The sequence below is a fragment of the Gorilla gorilla genome, chromosome 12 (assembly GCF_029281585.2).
Source record: "Gorilla gorilla gorilla isolate KB3781 chromosome 12, NHGRI_mGorGor1-v2.1_pri, whole genome shotgun sequence".
Lineage (NCBI taxonomy): Eukaryota > Metazoa > Chordata > Mammalia > Primates > Hominidae > Gorilla > Gorilla gorilla.
The window spans coordinates 119,598,772-119,623,373 of record NC_073236.2 but is presented as its reverse complement, the minus strand read 5'-3'; the positions used below and the strand labels follow the sequence as shown (position 1 = coordinate 119,623,373).

The window sequence follows — 24,602 nt, the reverse complement described above, 5'->3', positions numbered from 1 at the left end:
ACACTGAATAGAGTTTACCAAAAAAAGAGTACATTGTAAAAATAAAACAATAAAAAGATACATTGTAAAAATAATAAAAAGGGTACACCGTAAAAATAAAACAATGAAAAGGATACATCGTAAAAATAAAATAAAAAGGACACATTGTAAAAATGAAAGGATATATTATAAAAAATATAAGTTTTGTAAACTCTATTCATAACATCTACTTAGAAACTCATCCAACCTAGCCAGGAGCCTGAATTTATTAACATGCTGAAATTACTATACTTTGGATATGTTGGGACAAATTAAAGAGTATTATTGAAATTAATTTTATTGGTTTTTACTTTTATATTGTGACTACTACAAAATCTTAAACTACATTTTCTGGCTCACATTGTATTTCTACTGGACAATGCTGGTCCTAGAAAACTTAAGTCCAAAATACATAGAATGCTTATACACAAACTAAATGACCTCTTCAAGTTACTTCTATCAGACCCACAGTTTAGTGGTTCTCTGTATTATACCAACACTTTACATAGTAACATCCAGTTAAATGGCACCAGAAAAGCTCACATCCTTATAGAATCACATCCAAGTCCACACCAAAAGCTAATGACAGCTTAGTTTCATTGTGGTAGCTAAGATATCAAATATAAATCTGAAATTTCTTCCCCGTTTTTTAAAACAAGATCTTGACTTTAAAAATCAGTCTTGGCCGGGCGCGGTGGCTCACGCCTGTAATCCCAGCACTTTGGGAGGCCGAGGCAGGCGGATCACAAGATCAGGAGATGGAGACCACCCTGGCTAACACAGTGAAACCCTGTCTCTGCGAAAAATACAAAAAATTAGCCAGGCGTGGTGGTGGGCGCCTGTAGTCCCAGCTACTCGGGAGGCTGAGGCAAGAGAATGGCGTGGACCCGGGAGGCGGAGCTTGCAGTGAGCCGAGATCGTGCCACTGCACTCCAGCCTGGGCAACAGAGCGAGACTCTGTCTCAAAAAAAAAAAAAGTCAGTCTCCTAGGAAAATACTGACTGTCAGAAGTGGGTTTCAAACTGATTAGTGACAATATTTCAGTCAAGATATCGCTCAAAGTCCCCCCACCCCCCCCAAAAAAACAGGGACAGCCTCAAGTTTTGAAAGTCAGCCCATTAGCAGACTCATTACAATAAACAAAATTCTAAGGCAAACATCAACCTATTCTTGCCTGTATAATCAATATAAACAATACCTCAGACTAACTCATTTCTGTCTTTGTAGCCACCTCAACCTAAAACGAACTCTTCCCAAGAACCCCAACTAAGATCAGCAAATTGCTTTGTTCAAATAAGACTGTGCCTGATCAGCACACAACTTTTCCTTACTTATACAGACAATAAATACAGCTTTTTTGTTGTTGTTTTCATTTTTAGACAGTCTCACTCTGTCACCCAGGCCAGGCGCTTCGGCATCCCAAAGAGCTAGGATTACAGGTGTGAGCCACTGCACCTGGCCAGCTTTGGCTTTTATTTCAGATTCTGGGTGGTAGTCTCAGGCTGGGCAGTTTTTAGTACGTTCTTTCCAACTTGATCCAAACTTTTTGTCCCCCACCTTGTTTGTACATTTTAGCATTGCTCAAGAAATTTTAGATACATATTTTCTCAGAATTACTGTATCTGTTTATCTTACTCTATTCTATCCCTGACCTATGTATGCAGGCCACCTACCTCTATTTTATTTTCTGAGAAGTAATTTTACTTTGCATTGTCTCTGCGGGTAATGGGGTTTGTCATTAAAATGGAGATTCATGGTTGACAATAGATTTCTAAAACTATAAAGCTGAAATGTAAGCCAATTACATATACGAGGAAAAGTTACTGCTTAAGCTTTTCCCTGTAGCATTACAGTTGAAAAATAGTACTAACTTCCTGGAAACTTTAGTTCATTCTGGATAATGTTTCAGTTTTTCTTAGGAATTTCAAATTGCCCAAATAGATAAAAATAAAGCTTACACCCAAAACTAAATACATTAAAAAGCAACCATAATAAAGATGAACAAATAGTATGTTACCTGCTAATGTAGCTGCTGCAGCCAATCCTGCTGCAGTATACGGATCGGTCCCTGGAGGAGCAGCACTAATAATGTATGGATTTGGCACAAATGCAGCTGGAGCAAGGCCTGCTGAGAATACACCAGCTATATTTTAAAAGGGGAGAAATAATAAACAACAATGTAAAGTATGATTTTTTTCATTAGATAAAAACATTTCTACTCTGAATCTGGGGTGGTGTGGGGGTGGGGAGGAGAGTGTGCATAATGGTTCAAATTTTTACTAAGTGACCTTGGGCATGTACCGCTAACTCTAAATTAGTTTTCATTTAAGAAACAGCTGTTTTGCAGAATTGCTGTGAGAATTAAATGTAATACCGATTATGACATAACTGTACTGTCTCAAGGTATGTTACAGAAAATAAAAATATAAATTCAAAAATAAATGACTGCACAGTATGTATTAGCACAAGACTGGCATAAAATAAATGTGAGAGCCAGAACTGCTACTGGTAAATAGTAGTTTTTCACTCAATCTTATAAAGTCACATTATGAGCTAGGGATTCAGTGAGGCAGGAATATACAATTTGCCCTCACAAAGCACTCCATCTGGTGAGAAAAACAGGTATATCAGCAAATACAATATAGCATATTAAGTGCTCTGGGCACAGAGAGGAGGAACATCTAATAAACTTTGGAAGGGGTGAGTAAAATGAATGAGGTATAGTGTAAGATAAAATAAAACTGGAGGTATAACCATCATGAAGACCAAGGAAGAGCTTCCTGGTTCATGCTAAGTAGTTTGGACTTTACCCTCCAGTCAACAGGGAAACAAGAAAGAGCTTAAAGGCCAGTTACACTCACTTCTGAGTAACATATGTCCATATGAATTTAGCAAAGGCTGAAAAAGACCTAAAAATATACATTTGCAGTACTCATTAAAGAGAGAAGAAACTCTCAGATGCTGAGGAATCACTGTACAGGTCTTTCAACCACAGCTACTGGAAAAAATTACTTCACGAGACCCTGTCTCAAAAATAAATAAAAAATAATAGGCCGGGCGTGGTGGCTCATGCTTGTAATCCCAGCACTTTGGGAGGCCGAAGCAGGTGGAATACCTGAGGTCAGGAGTTCAAGACCAGCCTGGCCAACATGGTGAAACCCTGTCTCTGCTAAAAATACAAAAAAATTAGCTGGGAGTGGTGGCAAATGCTGGTAATCCCAGCTACTCAGGAGACTGAGGTTGGAGTGAGCCGAGATAGCGCCACTGCACTCCAGCCTGGGCAAGAGGGCGAGACTCCGTCTCAAAATAATAACAATAACAACAATAATAATAATAATAATAATAATAATAATAATAATAGTAATATTTTTAAAAAGCATTCAAAAGGAAAATATATCTTACTAGGCCTTAAAATCAAAATTCAGGTTCCTGAAGGGTGGCACACCCAGGGAGGGCATGGAAGCTCCGCACCCCTTCCTCCATGCCTCACCCTACCCAGCAGCTCTGCACACCTGTATCCTTAACAGTATCTTTCATAATAAACCAGTAAAAGTAAGTGTTCTATGAGGCACTCCAGCAAATCAAACCCAAAGAGGGGCTTGTGGGAACTCCAACTTGAAGCCAGTCGGTCAGAAGTTCTGGAGGCCCAGACTTGTGACCAGTGTGTGTTGGGGGTGGAAAGCAGTCCTGGAGACTGAGGCCTCAACTTCTGGGATCCGACATTGTCTCTGGGTAGACAGTGTTGGAACTGAATTAGAGGACACCCAGCTGGTGTCTCCTGCTTGGTGTGTGGAGAAAACCGCCCACACATTCGGTCACAGAAGTAGTCTGTGTTGTCATGGCATGAGAGTAGAGGAAAAACAAGGTTTTAGGCCAGGCATGGTGGCTCACGCCTGTGATCCCAGGACTTTGGGAGGCCAAGGTAGGCGGATCACTTGAGGCCAGGAGTTCAAGACCGGCCTGGTCTTGAACACAGTGAAACCCCGTCTCTGCTAAAAATATAAAAATTAGCTAGGTGTGGTAGCACATGCCTGTAATCCCAGCTACTTGGGAGGCTGAGGCATGAGAATTGCTTGAACCCAGGAGGTGGAGGTTGCAGTGAGCCAAGATCACACCACTGCAGTCCAGCCTAGGCAACAGAGTAAGACTCTGTCTCCTAAATAAATAACAACGACATGGTTTTAGAGAGTTTTCCCTATACACAATCATTTTTTATAGCCTATTTAATTTTAAAAAATACAAGCCTCAACACTGATTTCATGTCTAGGCACAACACAGCCATTTTAGAAATCTGCTTTTATCTATGAAAAGCGTCAAACTCGGTAAATTATTTGAAGAGATTTATTCTGAGCCAAATATAAGGGCCATAGGTACATTTTAAAATTTTCTGGTTGACAAATTGGTTAGGTTTATCTAAAGACCTGGGATCAATAGAAAGGAAATGCTTGGGTTGCGATAAGAGGTTGTGGAAACAACAGTTTTATCATACTGATGAATCCTCCAGATAGCAAGCTTCAGAGAGAATAGACTCTGTTCCTTAACAGACTTAAGGTCTGTGTTGATGTTAATGCTGGAGAGGTATAATGAAGCATGTCCAACCCCTACTTCCCATCACAGCCTGAACCAGTCCTTCAGGTTAAATTTTTTTTTTTTTTTTTTTTTGAGACGGAGTTTCGCTCTTGTTGCTCAGGTTGGAGTGCAGTAGCACGATCTTGGCTCACCACAACCTCCGCCTCCCGGGTTCCAGTGATTCTCCTGCCTCAGCCTCCCGAGTAGCTGGGATTACAGGCATGCGCCGCCACGCCTGGCTAATTTTGTATTTTTAGTAGAGACGGGGTTTCTCCATGTTGGTCAGGCTGGTTGTGAACTCCCGACCTCAGGTGATCCGCCCGCCTTGGCCTCCCAAAGTGCTGGGATTACAGGCGTGAGCCATAGCACCCAGCCTCAAGTTAAATTTTAAGAGCACCGTGGCCAAGCAAGAAGTCCATTCAGATGGTTGCTGGGGGCCTTAGAATTTTATTTTGGTTTATACTTTCTGTGAAGAAAATATGAATTAAACTATGAGTTCAATAAAATCCTTTCATTTTAAAGCCATTCGTTGAGTCCTGTTTTTAGCTATGCCCTAGGTCAAAAAGGTTACAAGATTCCACTCAGGTTAGTGAAAGGAAAATAAATCTCCTGAAAATCACCAAGCCAAAAAGAAAAGTTAAGCTGGGAACTGCACTGGGCAAATCCTGCCTCCCATTCTATTCCTAAATAAGACAGCTAGAAAGATTGAAAGAGAAAAAAAAAAAAAAAAAAAAAGCTACATATCTGCCTCACAGTTTGCCCTCAAGGAAATTCCTTATGGACAAAGGATAGGCAGAGCTCAAAGTCATCCCTCTGCTCACATGAGAAAAAAGCGTATCTGATTTCTTCACTAAGCCAGACTAACACATAACTGATTATTCCCGTAAATTGTGCATTCAGTGAAAAACTAATCAGAAACTCAAAAGAATGCAATCATTTGTCTCTTATTTACCTATGACCTGGTAGCCCCCTCCCAGCTTCCAGTTGTCCCATATTTTCAGACCAAACCAATATACATCTTATGCATATTGACTGATATCTCAAGTCTTCTTAAAATGTATAAAACTAAGTTGTGCCCCAACCACCTTGGGCACATGTTGTCAGGACTTCCTGAGGCTGCGACATGGGCATGTCCTTAAACTTGGCAAAATAAACTTTCTAAACTGATTGAGACCTGTCTCGGTTATCTTTTGGTTTGCAACTTCATCTATCATGAATTATCTTTATCACAAAAGTAGAAAACAATGTATTAGGGTTCCTGTTCTACTTATACCACTAAAAAATCTAAAAGTTTAATTTAATATAGTTTTATGATAAAAAGATTGTTATTAAAAATTCAAATACTGGGAGATATAAAGTGGAAAGTGAAAATCCTCATGTAACCTTTCCTGATATGTATACATACTTTTAAATGCATACATACTCATTCATTTTGTACTCTAATCTATAACTGTACTTTAATACACTTTTTCACCTACCAATTAATCATAAATCTCTGTCTACAGATACAAACCTAGCTCATCCTTTTTTTTGAGACAAGGTCTTGCTCTGTTGCCCAGGCTTGGGGTGCAGTGGCATGATCATGGCTAATTTCAGCCTTCACCTCCCAGGCTCAAGCGATCCTCCCACCTCAGCCTTCTGAGTAGCTGGGACTACAGGTACGCACTACTATACCTGGCTGATTTTTGTAGAGACAGGGTTTTGCCTATTGCTTAGGCTGGTCTCAAATTCCTGGGCTCAAGCAATCCACCCAACTTGACCTCCCCACAATGCTGGGATTACAGGCATGAGCCACTGTGCCCAGCCACTCATTCTTTTTAATGGCTACATAATATGTAGTCTTCTGTATAGAAGGAACATGATATAATCAATCTACTACTTTTATATATTTAGATGGTTCATAATCTTTTGCTATAAATAAATAATGCTATTATTCTCTTTAGATACACAGGTCTGTACATTACTATATCCTTAAAAAAAATTTACTTCAACAGACAAAAACATAAATTCTCTTTTTAAGAGACAATGTCTCACTATGTTGCAGAGTTCAGGCTGGTCTCGACCTCCTAGGCTCAACTGATGTTCCCGCCTCAACCTCCAGTAGCGGAGAATAAAGGCAGGTGCCAACACACCTGACTTTTCTGTTTCTGTCATATAAATTCTTGATCCACATTTCTAGATTATTTTCCAGGAAAACTGTACCAGTTTACATTCCAAAAGTATGAGTGCCACTTACACTCCTGCCAAAACAGGACATTGTCAAACATTCTGAAGACTCGCCAACCTAATAGGTAAATTAAAAATTTTTTAAAAATGTTGTTTTAATCCATGGTTGTTTGGCTATCAACAAGGAAATTGTATCAAATCTTTTATGCTTTTGTTTTTCTCATTAAAAATTTCAATCCATTAGGAATGAGACCCAATAACCGCCCCCCCAAGTTATTTTCCAAATAATCACTCTTTTGGCATTGATTTGAAATTCATCTCATCACTCTACCTTAAACAAGCATGCATGCACACATGGATCTATTTCAAAGTAATCTTGTTCAATGATCTACTCATACATTTTGAGTCCAGTACCACACTATTTTGTCATAATAATTGTTTTAAAAAACTGAAACTGTGCTCCAAAAAGTTAAAGAAAGCAGTGACTAATGAAAATTCTTGAGTTTGCAGGATGGCAGATATGAAAAGAAAGAATTTGCAGAAAGAAATGCAGAAACTCTCTGTTCAAATTTGCAGAAAGAAATGCAGAAACTCTCTGTTTATAAGATAACAAAACTGGCTGAAATCGGTTAAAACCAATATGGACTGCAGTCTGTGCAGAACAAGCCTGCTGACATCACAGCCCAAATTTCCACCACACTTCATACTAACTCTCCCGCAATTTGCACATGCGACCCATCAGGTGGCATGAAGAGATAGCTGTGCATGCTGAGGACTTCCCAGGCCTCCCCTTTTCTTCCACCAATTACTTAATAATCTCAAAATCCATCCCCTAAGGCCTTTCTAATAAAAATTACTCCCTTAAAGCCAGCACAGGGAGATAGACTTGAGCTGGATTCCTGTCTCCTTGTTGGTTGACCTACAAAAAAAGCTTTTCTTTTCTCAAAAACCTGGTGCCATAGCATTGGCTTCTACTGCATCAGGCAGTGAGTGCTTCTGCTCGGAAACAATATGGTTGAGCAAGTCCTCCTCCTCCACTTTAATTTTAGTTTTCCATTAATTTTCTGGTTTTTCTGGGAGCACTGCTTGAGCCTGGGAGGTCGAGGCTGCAATTAGCCATAGGCCACTGCACTCCATGCCTGGGTGACAGAAAAGTACCATTTACTTTTCTGAGACAAACATCAAAATCAAGCTTTCAAGTTTTTTTTTTTTTTTTTTTAAAAAGAGAAAAAAAACCCTGCTGGGATTCTGACCAAGAGTATATTTAATACACACATTAATTTAGGGAGAACTGACATTTTTATAATGCTGAGTTTTGCCCAGAAAAATCACATCTCCATTTATTCAAGACTTCTGGAAAAGTTTACAGTTTTCTTTACAAATGCTTTGTACATCCTTACTTACTCCCTAACTCATTCCATAGCTTTTCATTTCTCCTTTATATTTCCCATGTCTTGATTACTATAGGGAATTTCAGTGTTCTGGGCGACCATCTACATTTTATATCCTAATTCATTTAGCAGTAGGTGATAGCCAATTATGCAGCTCACCTAGAACTATTTTTTCAATGACTTATTTACAAGACCATGAAATGGCTCCTTTTCACAGCAATCTGTTGTTTTAAGACTTCTGATAATCTCTGATGGCTCACACCCTTTATCTCTTAAGGTTCTGAAAATACTCTTACGTTCTTTGCACAACTTTAAAGTTCCTTTCCGTAACTTAGAACTCTGCGACATGTTTTCTGGCTGATCCTTCTTGTTTGTACTGTCATTTTTGTTTGAAACATTATCTTACATGAGAGTTTCTCTTGCACTCACTTGTTCATTATGTGGTATCAGAATTATTGCCTAAACTACATACTATATGGTCAAATCTCCAAACCAGGTCTTTTATTAGTAGCTGGGGGAGCTCTTACATGGTTACTATAACTCAACCCCCAAAGCCTGAACTGTATAGGCCCCTTTTTGTTCATTTATTCCTCTTCTAGCCATCTGTAGGTCACCTGGCTTTATTCCCAATTTACCCCCCTATGGATTCTCCCTCAACTCCTTGTACTCTAGGAACTCTCCAATCAACTACATAACCCTGCCTTTTTGTTTTCATTCTATGCTATCTATTATTTCTGTCTGGTCAAGTACATGGGTTAAGCCTGCGTCTTACCTATTTTTGTACAAACTAGCTAAAAATAGTTTTAATATTTTTAAATGGTTCAAAAAAATAAAATTCGAACACATGAAAATTATTTGAAATTCCTATTTCAGCACCCATAAGTAAAGTTTTACTGGAACATAGCAATATTTATGCATCATCTAATAACCATTTTCATGCTTTACCAGCACAGTGGAGCGGTCGTGACCGAACCCATATGGGATGCAAAGCTTTAAATATTCAACAGCCCTTTGTACAGAAGACATTTGTCAACTCACACTCTAAAAATTTTCCACATATAGTCACTGTGCATTTAAAATGTGACTAGTTTGAGATCAGCTATACTCAAAGCTGACTTGAGATCAGCTATATTTCAAAAACAATATAAAGAAAAGAATGCAAAAATTCTCATTAGTAAGTTCCATATTGACTACATTTTGCAATATTTTGGATATGAGCTAAATAAAATATTCAAATTAATTTCACCTATTTTTTAATTTTTAAAAATGTGATTACTAAATAACTGCAAATTATATGGTACATATTATACATATTTCTATCGACTAGTCCTTTTCTAAATGAGCTATTGGCCAGCTAAGAGGTGACCAGGCAAACTTGGATAAAAAAGATTGTCAACAATGAATTTGCTTAACTGTGGAATTGAGTTAAAATGTGGGGTCAATTTTGATACACTATGCTTTCTAGGTTTTCAAATTTATTTATATTAGGTTTCTCACACACGAAAGTTCTGCCACATCTTTAAAGATTACATAAGTCCAATATTATTAAAATACTCTTAAGGCATTAAAATTAGAAAGAAATGGCTGGCCGCAGTGGCTCATGTCTATAATCCCAGCACTTTGGGAGGCTGAGTCAGGTGGATTACTTGAGCCCAGGAGTTCGAGACCAGCCTGGACAATAGGGTGAATCCCCGTCTCTACAAAAAATTCACTGGGCATCATGGCTCGAGCCTATAGTCCCAAGCTACCTGGGAGGCTGAGATGAAAGGATTGCTTCAGCCTGGGAAGCTGAGGCTGTACTACTGCACTCCAGTCTCGGTGACAGAGTAAGACCCTGTCTTCGGGAAAAAAAAAAAAAAAAAAAGACCTATCTAAAATTGTTTTTGTGAAGCAAGAATGCTGACACTAAAAAACGTGAAAAAACTGCAGACACACAGAGACTAATTTCACCTAACTATATAGATGCAAAAATCCTAAATGAAATACTAGCAAATTGAAAGAGTATGTTAAAAGAAATAATCGTTATATACAAGTCTTTTTTATTCCAAGAATGGGAAGACAATTCAACTATTTTAAAATATCATTCATGAAATCTGATATATGGTACTCGAGTTTTCATAGATAACACTTTAAAGCTACAATGAAAGACAGTAAGAAAGCCATTTACAATAAATACATAAAATAAACTTAGAATGAAATATGCAAACCCCTACGAGAAAAATTTTAAAGCACTCAAATGACACTACAGTAAACTTGAACAAAAATAAAGACACATCACACCCTGGACAAGAATACTTGATGTCAGCAGGGCACGGTGGCTCACGCCTGTAATCCCAGCACTCTGGGAGGCCGAGGTGGGTGGATCACTTGAGCTCAGGACCAGCCTGGGCAACGTGGTGAAACCCTGTCTCTACAAAAAATTAGCCAGGTGTGGTGGCGTGCACCTGTGGTCCCAGCTACTAGGGAGGCTGTGGCGAGAGGATCACTTGAGCCTGGGAGGCAGCAGCTGCAGTGAGCCAAGACTGCACCACTGCACTCCAGCCTGGGTCAAACAACAAGACCTCCTTGTCAAAGAAACAACAACAAAAACAATAACAACAAAAAAACCTGATGCTTGATGGCATAAAGATGTCAAATTTCCCTAAGTAAATTACAACATTTAATCCTATCTTCTGGAAGTAGATAAGCTAATTTTGAAGTTCAAACAAAAAAGCAAATAAGCAAGAACCAAAAACTTAAAACTCCAAAAAAGAAGAGTAATAGATGTATTAGCCTGCCAAATATTATAATATAAAGCCTCAAGAAATAAAAACCGTTGTGCTGTCCATGAATAGACAGGTAGCGGTATATTTCTAACATAAGAGGACAAACGAGGGATAAAGGGGGTGGGGAAAAAAGGAAAGAGAGGCAAAAAGAGGAAAGAAACGGGGCCAGAGTACATGCTGCGATTGGCACTCACCTATAAATGTGGATTTTTTTTTTTTTTTCTTGAGCGGAGTCTCTCTCTGTCACCCAGGCTGGAGTGCAGTGGTGCAATCTTGCTTCACTGCAACCTCCGTCTCCCAGGTTCAAGCGATTCTCTGCCTCAGACACCCAAGTAGACGGACGGGATCACAGACCCCCACTGCTAAGCCCAGCTAATTTTTGTATTTTTGTAGAGACGGGGTTTCACCATGTTGGCCAGGATGGTCTCAAACTCCTGACCTCAGGTGATCCACCTGCCTCAGCCTCCCAAAGTGCTGGGATTTCAGGATGGCGCCACTGTGCAGCCTGACATTTTTGATGAAAACAAAAAATAGGCCAGACGCGGTGGCTCACACCTGCAATCCCAGCACTTTGGGAGGCCGAGGGGACACTGATCACCTGAGAGCTGGAGTTCAAGACCAGCCTGGCCAACATGGTAAAACCCCGTCTCTACTAAAAATACAAACATTAGCCAGATGTGGTGGCAGACGCCTGTGATCCCAGCTACTCAGAAGGCTGAGGCAGGAGAATCTCTTGAACCCAGAAGGCGGAGGCTGAAGTGAGCCGAGATCGCCCCACTATACTCCAGCCTGGGTGAGAGTGAGACTCTCTCCCCAAAACAAACAAACAAAAAAACTGAAAAATAAAAATTAGGGCTTAGGAAGCCTTATTGCACTAACACAGAACAATATGACGTTAAGGAAAGACAACCCCCTTCCATAGACTCTGATGTTAATAGTCTTCGTACAAACTTAGACAAAATCAGACAGGCATAAAAATGTTTACACAAATCTACACCTGATAAAATAAAATAAAACTATACATACATACTGCATCAATATCATATTACTGTTTTTGATACTGTACTGTAATTATTTAACTGTAGCCATTAGGGGGAACTGGGTAACGGGTATAGGGAAGTTATTCCCATATTATTATTGTGGGAGGTAGTGGGGAGACCTAGTACAGACAACATCATGTACCAAGCTTGAATTCTAGCAGATTAAAAGTCAAAGACCAAGTAACTTCATGGAAAAAAATATTTTACGAAAAAATTTAAATGAACATACTGACTTGATAATGGACACAAATAACTAAATTTGAATTTCCAGGTGTCTGACTTTCTCAACTTCACATTGGAGAAAAACTTATGTGATGACAACTTTTATCGAATTACAGATTTTTATTTAATTTAACCAGTGATGCAAATAATAATCAGAAACAATTCCCTAGTTAATAAACACCTTTGTCATACAACCTATTACTTGTTGATCTCAGATGTTTCAAAAAGTAACAAAACCTCACCAATCAGTAAACGAAAAGTCAAACATCCTAGACATTTTAACAAGACTTTGGTCAAAATGAGAACGTATGAAGACTCACCTATATGTGGCTGCTGAGCTGCTGCTAATGCATATTGCTGCTGTTGAGCTGCAGTTAACTGCTGAACTGTTAGTGCATTAGTCCTCTGAAAGAGCTATTAGGGAAAATATTTAACACAAAGATTAGTGTCAAAATCTTTCATTTCTAATTAGAAATCTGAATAAAACATTTTAAACATTTTTTTTTGGGAGGACTTTCTCAAATACAAGGACACTTTAATCAATAAAACATTTAGTACTCAAAAACCCCTACCATTCTTTTCAATGCCACGTAGCACTTCAGGCTAAACCAGTATACAGTTAAGAGGACTTTCTTAAAGAAAGAACATGCTTTTACCTGCTGCTGGGAATTGTAGTCAAAAAGGCCTACAGTAGCTCCTGAAGAGTCCATTGGTACCTGATTACCAGGATAGTCAAACTGTAAGGATTCCAGACCAACTTGTTCCATGGCATCCAGATTCTGAGTTTCAGGATTTGAAAATTCTTCAACAAGTGGTTTATTAGCTGTAGGATTAGGAAGAGGCCCCAGTCCTTCTGAGGGATTAGTATTGGGGCCCAAGCGCTCAACTACTTCAGTTGGAGAGGCTTGACGACTTCCAGGAGTACGACTACATAAAGAAAATAGAAAAGCATTATGAATAAAAGTAACAAGTCAAATGGTGAAATGGGAAAATAGAAAAATCATGAAAAACAAACGGTCATAAAACACAGTGAATAAGGCATTCCGGGTCACTATGCCACCTTATCACATTTTTTTCTATTTAATATAACTTTCCTCTTAACAGCTGGCATGATTTGAGGATTTTAAAAATATTATTAATGATTACTCCCTTCAATCTGAATAATATAAAGATATAATGCAATTTTACACATTAGAAAAACTGGCCAGTATCACAACTTAGGCTTATACTACCTGAAATCTCTGTCTCAAGTCACAGTCACAAAGAACAGTGTATTAACAGCAGGTTATTAAGTGGCAAATATGAAAAAGCTCAAAACCAAAACCCACTTACCATACTGCTGTCCTGCCCTGCCAACACATAATTTTGCCATAACATCCTGCTTAATAATACTTAAGAAAAAAATCTGGCCATAAGAGATCATAATGGTCTTCATTATTTAAGGGGCCAAAATGTGGGATGCAACAGGAAAAGAGTACTGTACATGATAAGTCAAAAGGCTGACTTCTGACTTTGTCTTTTAAATATGATTTTGAGCAAGTCATGTCATCTTTCAAGCTGCAGTTTTCTTATTGAGGAGACTTAAGAGATGACCTTTTGATTCCAACTAATAAGAACAAAAGCAACTATTTATGAAAGCCCTCTATGAAAGCCCTCCGAAGACCATGCTTATTATACCAAATAGTTCAGCTGAAACCATCAGAAAGAAATCCAAATGTATGACATTTATCAAAACTTAAGTATACACAGCAAGAAAAGGATCTTTCTACATTTAAAAAAAAAAAAAAGGACCTTACTACTATACGGCCTCCTTAATTTTCACAAGGAATTCATTAACACTGGACTAAATTTTAAGCACTGGCTTCTCTTTTTATTAACACCTTCATGGTCTAAACTTGCATTTCTAGCCCATTATCAATCCTCATTTATAGCTTATCTTATACATAAATGTTTTATATAGGATCCTTTCCTTTGTAAGAAAGAGTTTATTGTTCAGAGTAACTATGCATTCACAGGATATTCAAACTTGAGTACATTAAGTAAATGGCAGTAACTGTTCTACCTGGCTTTTAACGCCAGTTGCTACAGCTAACTCTTCCCAACTTCAGGTGGTCTGAATTGGAATAAATTTGCTAACATATAGAGTAGTTTACAAAGCAATTTCTTGATTATAAGAATTGTTCTCTGTAGATATGTAAGCAAACTTACACTTCACTTAAACATCAACCATTTTGTCCTTGCAAAATCAGAAGATTTCAAACTCCTTTCCCTTTAAGCCCACCTAATTTTGTACGTGAACATCCCAAAGGCTCTTTTTTCATTTGGAACATATGGAATGAAAAGATAAAACTAAAAGCATTTTCTTTAAAATCAGCCAATTTTTCCTTAAAAAATAAGTGTCCAATAGTTCTTTTACTCATTTCTGTTCTACTCCAATAATGTATATATTGATGACATATTAGTTAATGTAGAAATTAATGATGTGCTGGCATAGTGACCGTATGACCACAGCTGTTGATTGTGTTAATACATTTTAATACTGTCAAGTAGTAACTAATACTCTATCTAAAATAATCAGTAATTTAAAAGATACCTAAAAACTTAATGGAATAAAATTAGAATGCTAATAAATGTAAAGTCCACATTAATATTTCAGGGGAGAAGTATAACCTCTCACACAAAGTAAACTCATATATAGCAAAAATAGAGGACATTAGGAAAAAAAGTAATGCTATCAGTGGTGCTATTTTCTTGCTATAGTTAATGGTGTATTAACACTTCAATTATAAATGTATACTCTGAAGGGTTTATCATCTACTTAATTTTACATGCATTTCCTTTACTAAAACTTAGATTAGGTAATAGTGAAGAACAAACTCGAAATAAATTTCTAAATCTGAATAGCATTAAATGTACTTCTTGTTAAAAGAGGTTTACTGGTTTTGGATGCTTTTTTGCACTCAGAACAGATAGAAATGGCACTGTTTTTAAGAAGCATTGTTACTTTGCTTTTGATAATTAAAGGCAATAAATGTAAAAGTATACCACCCACCATATACCTAATACTTTTTTATGTAAGATTCCATGGTCATAAGACCTCAAAGAAACAACTCATTTTCAGATACAAGCTCCAAAGCACCTCATTATTGAAATATTACAGAAAATCAATACAAAGAAACAACTCCCTAATATGTAGATAAATGTATACTGTCTAATCTAAGACCAAAGGCTAAAGTACTTATTTAACTGCCATAAAAAGACAACAAAAGGCTACAATGTAAAAAATTATGAGCTTAAAGCTAACTTTTAGAACTCTCTAATATGTTCCCTATTTGCTATTTGCAGGAATAATCTTAAGTATTAGCACAAACTCATATATTGTAAGAAAGATTACTGCTCCTAAGCTAATTTTGTCTCCTCTTAAAAGTTAAATGGGAGGCAGGGCATATATACTCAGAAGGAAGAAAACTCCACTGAAAGGTGCTCAAAAGCACTCCCAAGAGGGGGAAAAAAAAAATCAGAGTAAACCTACAGTTCACTAAAATTTAACAGAGAGGAAAAAGTTCAAATTTAGACTATTATATTACCAGAAAAGTAAGCACAGCTTCTAACATTACTCCTTCAACAGAATGCACTGTTTCAGAGGCTGGTTTGAAGATTATTTTTTTAAAATGGTTCATAATCACAAATTTTCTTTATAGTAAAAAAATAAAATTTGTCCAGATTAACACAAAGTTCAAAGGAAATAAACCTAAATGATGAAAATGTCTAAATCAGTCACATCAACTAATAGTAATAATCCCTAAAAAGATACGCTTTTCTTCTTGAGAAAGTTAAAATCTTACTTAAAATCTTTGCAATCGGCATCCATTCCATTTGGCAAACCTCTGCCATTTATTTTAGAATCATCATCATCTCCTTGTTTAAGATCTCTGTTTTGGTCCTCCTCAAATGGAGAAGCCTTGCCTTTTTGATCTCCTTTCTCAGGTCCATCTGTTTCAGCATCTCTAGTGCCCTGAGGAAAAAGAATCTGTTTGATTCTGAATATTTAATAGAACACAAAAAAAAGGCACCATAAGGTGACCTAACACTACACTACAGTGCATGTAAACAATAAAAGCATTGAATCTTATTTAATTTCGTAGTCAATTAATTTATCAAAGGCTAAAAAATTGCGTACAAACTAGTGATTTATAACAGAAGGGCTAAGGCAACCTTAACTATAGCGGTGCTGGAAAAGCAGTTAACACCACAAACTAGATTAAAATTTTCTTTAAGGCGTAGACGATTTTGTTTAGTTACTTTCAGATCAAGCACTACCAGGAATAAGCAATTTTAATTTTGCAGATTATGTTTTAAAATCAGTATGATTTGACTTTTGTAACATGGTTCAGATTATACATATTTCCAATGGTTCTATCATTTCACGTTTTTCAAGTGGCTAAGCAGAAGAATAGCAATAATAGTTACAAAATTTCTCTTAGCTATAGGAAGGGCACAGAAAAACAAACTGAATTAAAAATAAAAGTAACGTAACCAAATAACTCTCAAGCAAATATTAAATATTTCTTTATTCAAAATACTTACAAAATTTCCCTTCCTAAATCGAGAATCCAATTTATCAGCAGGAGAAGAACTTAATACATATTCTACCATGCTCACACCAAGGCCTCCACTTTCTGATCGCGGAGACAGTATTGCATTTACTTCACTGTTTCCATGAAAACCCTGTCCAGATCTTCTCTGTACCATAATAGGCTGGGACATTGAATGGTCTGTTTGGAAGAAAAAACACAATTATATACTTATACTTTTAAGTTAAACAAAATGTAGTTAAACAAATTAATATACTGAAGTAAGAAAAATCAGCACATTGTTTTATTTTGAATGTTATTACTATAATCTTTATATAAAGCTCTTCATAGGACACAAACAAATGGAAGAACATTCCATGCTCATAGATAGGAATAATCAATATCATGAAAATGGCCATACTACCCAAGGTAATTTACAGATTCAATGCTATCCCCATCAAGCTACCACTGACTTTCTTCACAGAATTAGATAAAATTACTTTAAATTTCATATGGAACCAAAAAAGAGTCCGCATAGCCAAGACAATCCTAAGCAAAAAGAACAAAGTTGGAGACATCACGCTACTTGATTTCAAACTATACTACAAGGCTACAGTAACCAAGATAGCATGGTACTGGTACCAAAACAGATATATAGATCAATGGAACAGAACAGAGGCCTCAGAAATAACACATCTATAGCCACCTGATCTTTGACAAACCTGAGAAAAACAAGCAATGGGGAAAGGATTCCCTATTTAATAAATGGTGCTGGGAAAACTGGCTAGCCATATGTAGAAAGCTGAAACTGGATCCCTTCCTTACGCCTTATACAAAAATTAACTCAAGATGGATTAAAGACTTAAATGTAAGACCTAAAACCATAAAAACCCTAGAAGGAAACCTAGGCAATACCATTCAGGACATAGGCATGGGCAAGGACTTCATGACTAAAACACCAAAAGCAACGGCAACAAAAGCCAAAATTGGCAAATGGGATCTAATTAAAGAGCTTCCACACAGCAATATAAACTATCATCAGAGTGAACAGGCAACCTACAGAATTTGGGAGAAAACTTTTGGTTGAGACTAACTGGCTGGAGCACACATCTTGAAAATACAGACGGAAAGCGCCATTTGGCAATAAACATATAAAAACCTATGTTAAGAACAGTACAACCAAAAAGGTCAATAAAGGTAGAAATAGTATGCAAAGGATACTACCTGAAGGATCAGTTGCTTATAAACATCATTTTAAAAAGTTAACCTCCTTTTGACAATTTATAACGTAACAATTCATAATATAAACCTTCAGGGATAAAACCTAGAAGAGGCTGGACAGCAGGGGCTCACATGTGCTATCCCAGCACTTCAGGAGGCTGAGGAGGATCACTTGAGCAGAGGAGCTTGAGACTAGCATGGGAAACATGGTGAGTTCCCATCTCTACAAAAAGTTTAAAAATTAGCCAAGCATGGCAGCACAGGTCTGTAGTCCCAGCTACTCAGGAGGTGAGAGCTGAGGGGGGAAGATTAGTTGAACTCAGGAGGTTGAGGCTGCAGTGAGCCATGTTCACACCACTGTACTCCGCTCTGGGTGACAGAGTGAGATCCTGTCTCAAAAAAAAAAAAAAAAAAAAAAAAAAGGCCAGGGGCAGTGACTCACTCCTGTAATCCCAGTACTTTGAGAGACTGAGGCGGGTGGACTGCTTTACCTCAGGAGTTCAAGACCAGCCTGGGCAAAAAGGCGAAATCATCTCTACTAAGAAAACAAAAATTAGCTGGACATGGTGACGGACACTTATAGTCCCAGCTACTAAGGAGGTTGATGAGGTAGAAGGATCACCTGAGCCCGGGAGGTCAAGGCTTTGGTGAGCCGTGATTGTGCCACTGCACTCCAGCCTGGGTGACATGAGACCCTGCTCCCCACTGCAAATAAATAAATTAAAATAACAATAAAATAAAATAAACCTTCAATTTGGCAGAAACACTTCTCAAGTTCACACTGGATAGATCAGAACTCACGACTATAACGCTATAATCACAAATGAGTAAGTCCAGAAAAATCGGTAACACCACAGAATTTTCTATTCTTGGTTAAAAAAAACTAAATTATCTTCTATCTTAAAATTTTTCAACTTATTTTAAAACAAAATTATTCATTTGATATATTTTTTCTCCATACTTTTGGAATGAAAAGTAAAGGTAGTATTTAAGATCTGAGAGTTAATGGAACGCAAATATAGTAACACATTTGAGGCAACATTCAAATAGTTTTTGCTGGAAACTTTTTTGAAAGAACCGGTAAGCTCCCAGCTACCTCTGGCTTGTTTGTGACAGGTATAAATACTCAATATTTAAACTATTGAGGCTGGAATGTCATACTGGTAGCCAGTTATCATTTTATTAACTGTAATAATTTTGAAATGATTGCCAGGTTTGTTAAACCAAATCAAAACATTTCCATTTCAGTATGTGCATCCAGGAGATTAGTCATTATACCCTTTCTTTCAGTCATGTATCCATTCATTACACAGTTGAAATATTGATTCATTCTCTTGTATGCTAAGCAATGAGCTATACCTGAGGAATCCGAGAACAACACAGTTTGTCCTCAAGAGTATAGGTTTAATAAAAGGCAATTAGAATAGAATAAAAGCGCTTTAACAAAAATATAATCCATGATACTATGAGATCTGAAAGATGGGCATTCAAGTCCAACAGAGCTTAAAGGAAAAAGTAAAATTTAAGGAAAAAAAAAAAAGCAAAAGTACGAAAGATGGGCATCAATCCTTCCAAGTCTTCGAATCAATGCCACCAAAGGAAGTGTGCTTCTTTTTTTTTTTTTTTTTTTGGTGGGAAGGTGCAGGGTCTCACTATATTGCCCAGCTGGTCTCAAACTCCTGGCCTCAAGTATCTGCCAGCCTTGACCTCCTAAAGTGCTGCAATTACAGATGGAAGTGATATTTCATCTGATAAGCGTTAAAAAAAAGGTAACCAATGGGGAGGTGAGGGTGATAGGACATTTCAGTTACAGAAACCAGCATGTTCAAATGCCAAGAAGTGCTGGAGAACATAATGAACCTGATAATCACAAGTAATGTGGTTCTGCTGAGAGGAAGTATGTCAAGTCTCCTGCAGTCATGGAAAGAGACTCTCTTAGAATGACAATTCCTTTAGAACAAGAAGGTGTTATGCATATTTTTATGTGTCTGGCATTCAATAAATGCTTGTTAGGTAAACAAAATTCCATTCATTTCTAATTTTCTCATGGTTTCTAGTAAAAGACAAACACTCATCTTCAAAATGTTATGAGAGTTGGGAGAGGAGTGGTACAAAAAATTGACTGAAATAATAAATTTCACGGTTTCTCTATCATCCATCTTGAAATAATCTCTCTCTGTCATCGTGTGCTCAAGACGCTTTGCTTTTCAACACCTCAAAAAATCTTTGGTTGGCTGGGCATAGTGGCGCATACCTTTAATTCCAGCACTTCGGGAGGCTGAGGCAGGTGGATTGTTTGAGCTCAGGGGTTTCAGACAAGCCTCGGCAACATGGTGAAACCCCATCTCTACCAAAAATACAAAAATTAGCCAGTCTTATAACCTGGTCTCAAAAAACAAAACAAAACAAAAAAAACAAAAAAAAACAAAGATAAAAACTTTTTTAAATCTTTGGTTCTGATTCTGGTAAATAAATTGTGCATTCAACTTTCAAATCATGTCCATCAACCAAGTTATTGAGCACACATGCTCTCAGCAAGAAATATGCCTTTTGTAGGGAAGATGTATCCCAGTCCAAATTACTAAATATTTAAAATTATGAGTCTAACCTAATATAGGTTAATTCTAATTCAGAAAAACAAAAATTCCTTGAGGACAAGGGTCATATAATTTATCTTTATATTCTCCAAACCTGGCATATTACGTATCACATATTAGTTGAACTCAAAGGAAATTTATAATGTTTTAAGAAAATTTTTGTCTAAATTACTTGTTGCCAACATTTGCAACCTACTTTGTTGAAATCACCAACATTTTCCAGACTTCCTAACCTTTTAGATTTTAGCTTTTTGGCAATTATTTTATTTTAACAATGAAATTAAACATTATATAGAAGCATTAAATCTTCTAATATATTTTAATGATTTAGAGAATAAGAAAATATCTCATGACTAACACTGGAAAAATAATGATAATTGGCTAATTATCATCCAAAAATTTGTTTTCATTATTACTTTGGTTATTCTGCAGAGCTTAAGCAAACTGTATTAACTTTAAAAAAAAAGAAAATATTTGTAAAATATATGATGATCTAGCTGTACGCCTCTCAGATTTTACAAACTGGAAACATTTTAAAATATAATCAGTAAAATGATATGCTAACTACTTTAATACAACTATGGGCCGAACAAGGTGGCTCACGCCTGAGGCAGGAGGATCACTTGAGGGCAGAAGTTCCGAGATCAGCCTGGGCAACATAGTGAGACCCCCATCTCTAAAAGAAAGTTTTAAAAATCAGCCAGACACGGCCAGGCATGGTGGCTCATGCCCTAATCCCAGCACTTTGGGAGGCTGAGGTGGGCAGATCACCTGAGGTAAGATTTCGAGACCAGCCTGGCTAACATGGCGAAACCCCATCTTTACGAAAAATATGAAAATTAGCAGGCTGTGGTAGCGGGCACCTATTATCCCAGCTACTCAGGAGGCTGAGGCAGGAGAATCACTTGAACCTGGGAGGCGGAGGTTGCAGTGAGCCAAGACTGGGTCACTGCACTCCAGCCTGGGCCACAGAGTGAGACTCTGTCTCAGGGGAAAAAAAAAATTAGCCAGATGTGATGGTGTGAGCCTGTAGTCCTAGCTACTCAGGAAGAGGAGGCAGAAGGATCTTTTTAGCCCAAAAGCTTGAGACTGCAGTGAGCTAAGATCATGCCACTGCACACCAGCCTAGGCAACAGAGCAACACCCTCTTAAAAAGGGAAAAAAAAAAAAGCATTTAACTATGATCTTTAATTTGCCAACACTGTCACTCCTGCATGTTATACTCCTTATACACCAGTTAATTTTCCCTCAACAGTTTCTTAGACGTAAGTCTCTCCCCACTACTTATGAAGTTGAAATCAAAACATTTAAAGATCTGCTCCCTTTCTGGGAGCTCTATCTTACCAAGACAGTCTACTTCCTTCCTGGGTGTGGCAAATATCTAATAAAGCTAGGCTGAGCTGCAATTAGATAAATCAGTCACGATCATCTAGTACAATTTAAGACTAAAATTTTCTATGGTTAAATTAATCTATCCCCCATTTTAAATGAAAATACAGAATTTTATTATTTTTAAACTTTTATTCTAGATTGGGGGGTACATATGCAGGTTTGTTATATAGGTAAATTCATGTCACAGGGGTTTGGTGTACAGATTATTTCATTACTCAGGTACTAAAAAAAGTACCTGATGGGTATTTTTTCTGATCCTCTCCCTCCTCCCACCCTCCACCCTCAAGGAGGCCCCTATGTCTGTTGTTCCCGTCTTTGTGTACCTGTGTTCTCGTCATAAGTGAGAACATTCAGTATTTGGTTTTCTGTTCCTGTGTTTGCTAAAGGTAATGGTCTCCAGCCCCATCCATGTTGCTGCAAAGGACATTATCTCAATCTTTTTTTCATGGCTGCATAGTGTTCCATGGTGCATATGTACCACATTTTCTTTATCCACCCTAGTATTGATGGGCATTTAGGTTTTTCCATGGTTTTGCTATTATGGAATAATGCTGCTGCAAACATACACGTGTGTGTCTTATGGTAGCACAATTTATATTCCTTGGGGTATATACCCAATAATGGGATTGCTGGATTGAATGATAATTCTGTTTTTACTTCTCTGAGGAAATTGACACAATGCTTTCCACAATGGCTGAACTAATTTACATTTCCACTAGTAGTGTATAAGTGGTCCTTTTTCACCACAACCTCACCAGCATCTTATTTTTTAATAATAGCCACAGAATTTTATAATCAATTAAAAAAAACCCTTGATAAAATCTTATTGTGACAAACACTTCTAAAATTACATTTCTTAGCTGCCATTAAGAAAATGTGCATAGGGCTGGGTGTGGTGGCTCACGCCTACCATCCCAGCACTTTGGGAGGCCAAGGCAGGAGGACTGCATGAGCTCAGTTATTCGAGACCAGCCTGGGCAACAGCGCAAAACTATACAAAAAATGCAAAAATTTGGAGACTCACTCTAAAAAAAAAGGTGCATTATGACTTATAAAATGCTAAATATATTCTCACACATATGCCAGTAACTTACGAGAAGTTCCCCATGCAGTCTCTCTCCATTCATCATCCCCAAGAAATATGCCTTTTTGTCCATCTTTTGTTGAATCATCAGGTTCCCAAAACTTTTTGGTAGGCAAAAGCTATTTGGAGGAAAAATTACAGTTAAATTTTATTCTAATTACAAAGAATTAATATATAAGAAGTCTCAAACATATCACTGCTATGTATACATTAGTTTTCAATGCTAATGAAAATTCAGAGTGACCTATTTTCTAAGCTGTTTTGTTAATAGTAAATTAACTCCCCATTTATTTTTGTGTGCTGGTGCTAATAATTCAAGACCTTAAACAAAAATCAAAATCTACTTCTGACTTTTCTTCACTTTTCATACATTTTTATTACAATGTAAATTTATTCAAAAGGCTTATTAAATTCCTTACTCAATAACAGATTTAATAAGCATATCCATAGGAATGATTGAACTTTTCCCTTCACTTCCAAGTCCTCTCCCTAGACCACCTCCTATCTTATCTTCTAGAATAGAAAATACTTTTTCATTTTTAACTCAGTTATTCAATGGAAGTGAAATTCACACCTCTTACTAGCTGCTGAGTACTATCTGCCAAACCCATAACAAAAAGCTATGGATGGTAGAAAACATGCATAGAAAAGAAACAATCTCAAGGCCCTGTGCTCTATCCTATACTGTGACATGCATAGCACATAAAAATTGTGTTGATACAATCATTCACTGATTACTCAAAATGAACATTTTGGACAATTCTTATTCTTTAATATTCATTCATATCTCCCTACTGTCCCTGTCGCTTAGGAGGTGGCTAACTTGGATATGTTTGTTTGAGAAGAACAGACTGGTTTTCTGAGAAGTGAACTTAGCATTTTAAAGAAGCATTCATAAGACACCATCACTCTCAACTCTTAAGTAGGTGTCCAGTCTTTTCAGTGCTAACAATAAAACCTGTGTATACTTCTATTAAACTTATCACACTCAATTACCTATATGTTTACCTCTTAAGGGCATGGTCTGCTCACCTTTAGAGAGCTCACAAACATATAAACTATAATAAATGTAACTCAGTAATACCTGAAATTGGTCTGAGATAAGATGTGTGTGTGTGTGTGTGACATAGTAAACCATTAATAAACGCAAAACTTGAGAAAATGCACAGTGTGTAGAATAGGGTGTGAGATGAAACATGTGGGAAGGTCAAAAGTTCATGCTAACAAAGCTAACGGATGCTGGCAGATCAGATTATGAAGACCCTTAAAGACATGCTAAGGAAGTTAGATGTCCTACTGAAGCAACAGGGAATAGAGAAGAGTTAGCAACGGTGACACTATGTACTACAAAAAACTCAAGTTGTAAGTTTTAAGAATAACAAATAGAAAGAACAAGGAGATCAATTTTGGCAATTTACAATAAGAGGGCCAAGAGAGCAAGAACTAAAAGAGGGTACTGGGCCAGGAGGGGTGGCTCACACCTGTAATCTCAGCACTTTGGGAGGCCTAGACAGGTGGATCACGAGGTCAGGAGTTCAAGACCAGCCTGGCCAAGACGGTGAA

The 24,602-nt window shown here is 37.3% G+C and overlaps 1 protein-coding gene across 31 annotated transcripts in view; it reads right to left on the bottom strand.

Moving 5' to 3' along the window:
• Positions 1-24,602, bottom strand: part of PUM2 (pumilio RNA binding family member 2) — a 103,249-nt gene that overhangs the window by 46,504 nt on the left and 32,143 nt on the right. For all 31 annotated transcript variants that reach the window (XM_055378786.2, XM_055378777.2, XM_055378767.2 and 28 more), the window contains 6 exons: positions 23,050-23,158; positions 16,759-16,946; positions 16,017-16,186; positions 12,828-13,098; positions 12,492-12,585; positions 2,036-2,161 (listed from right to left, as the gene is read on the bottom strand). In XM_055378786.2, the coding sequence (XP_055234761.2) occupies positions 2,036-2,161; positions 12,492-12,585; positions 12,828-13,098; positions 16,017-16,186; positions 16,759-16,946; positions 23,050-23,158 (958 nt within the window). The remainder of the gene's footprint in view (positions 1-2,035; positions 2,162-12,491; positions 12,586-12,827; positions 13,099-16,016; positions 16,187-16,758; positions 16,947-23,049; positions 23,159-24,602) is intronic.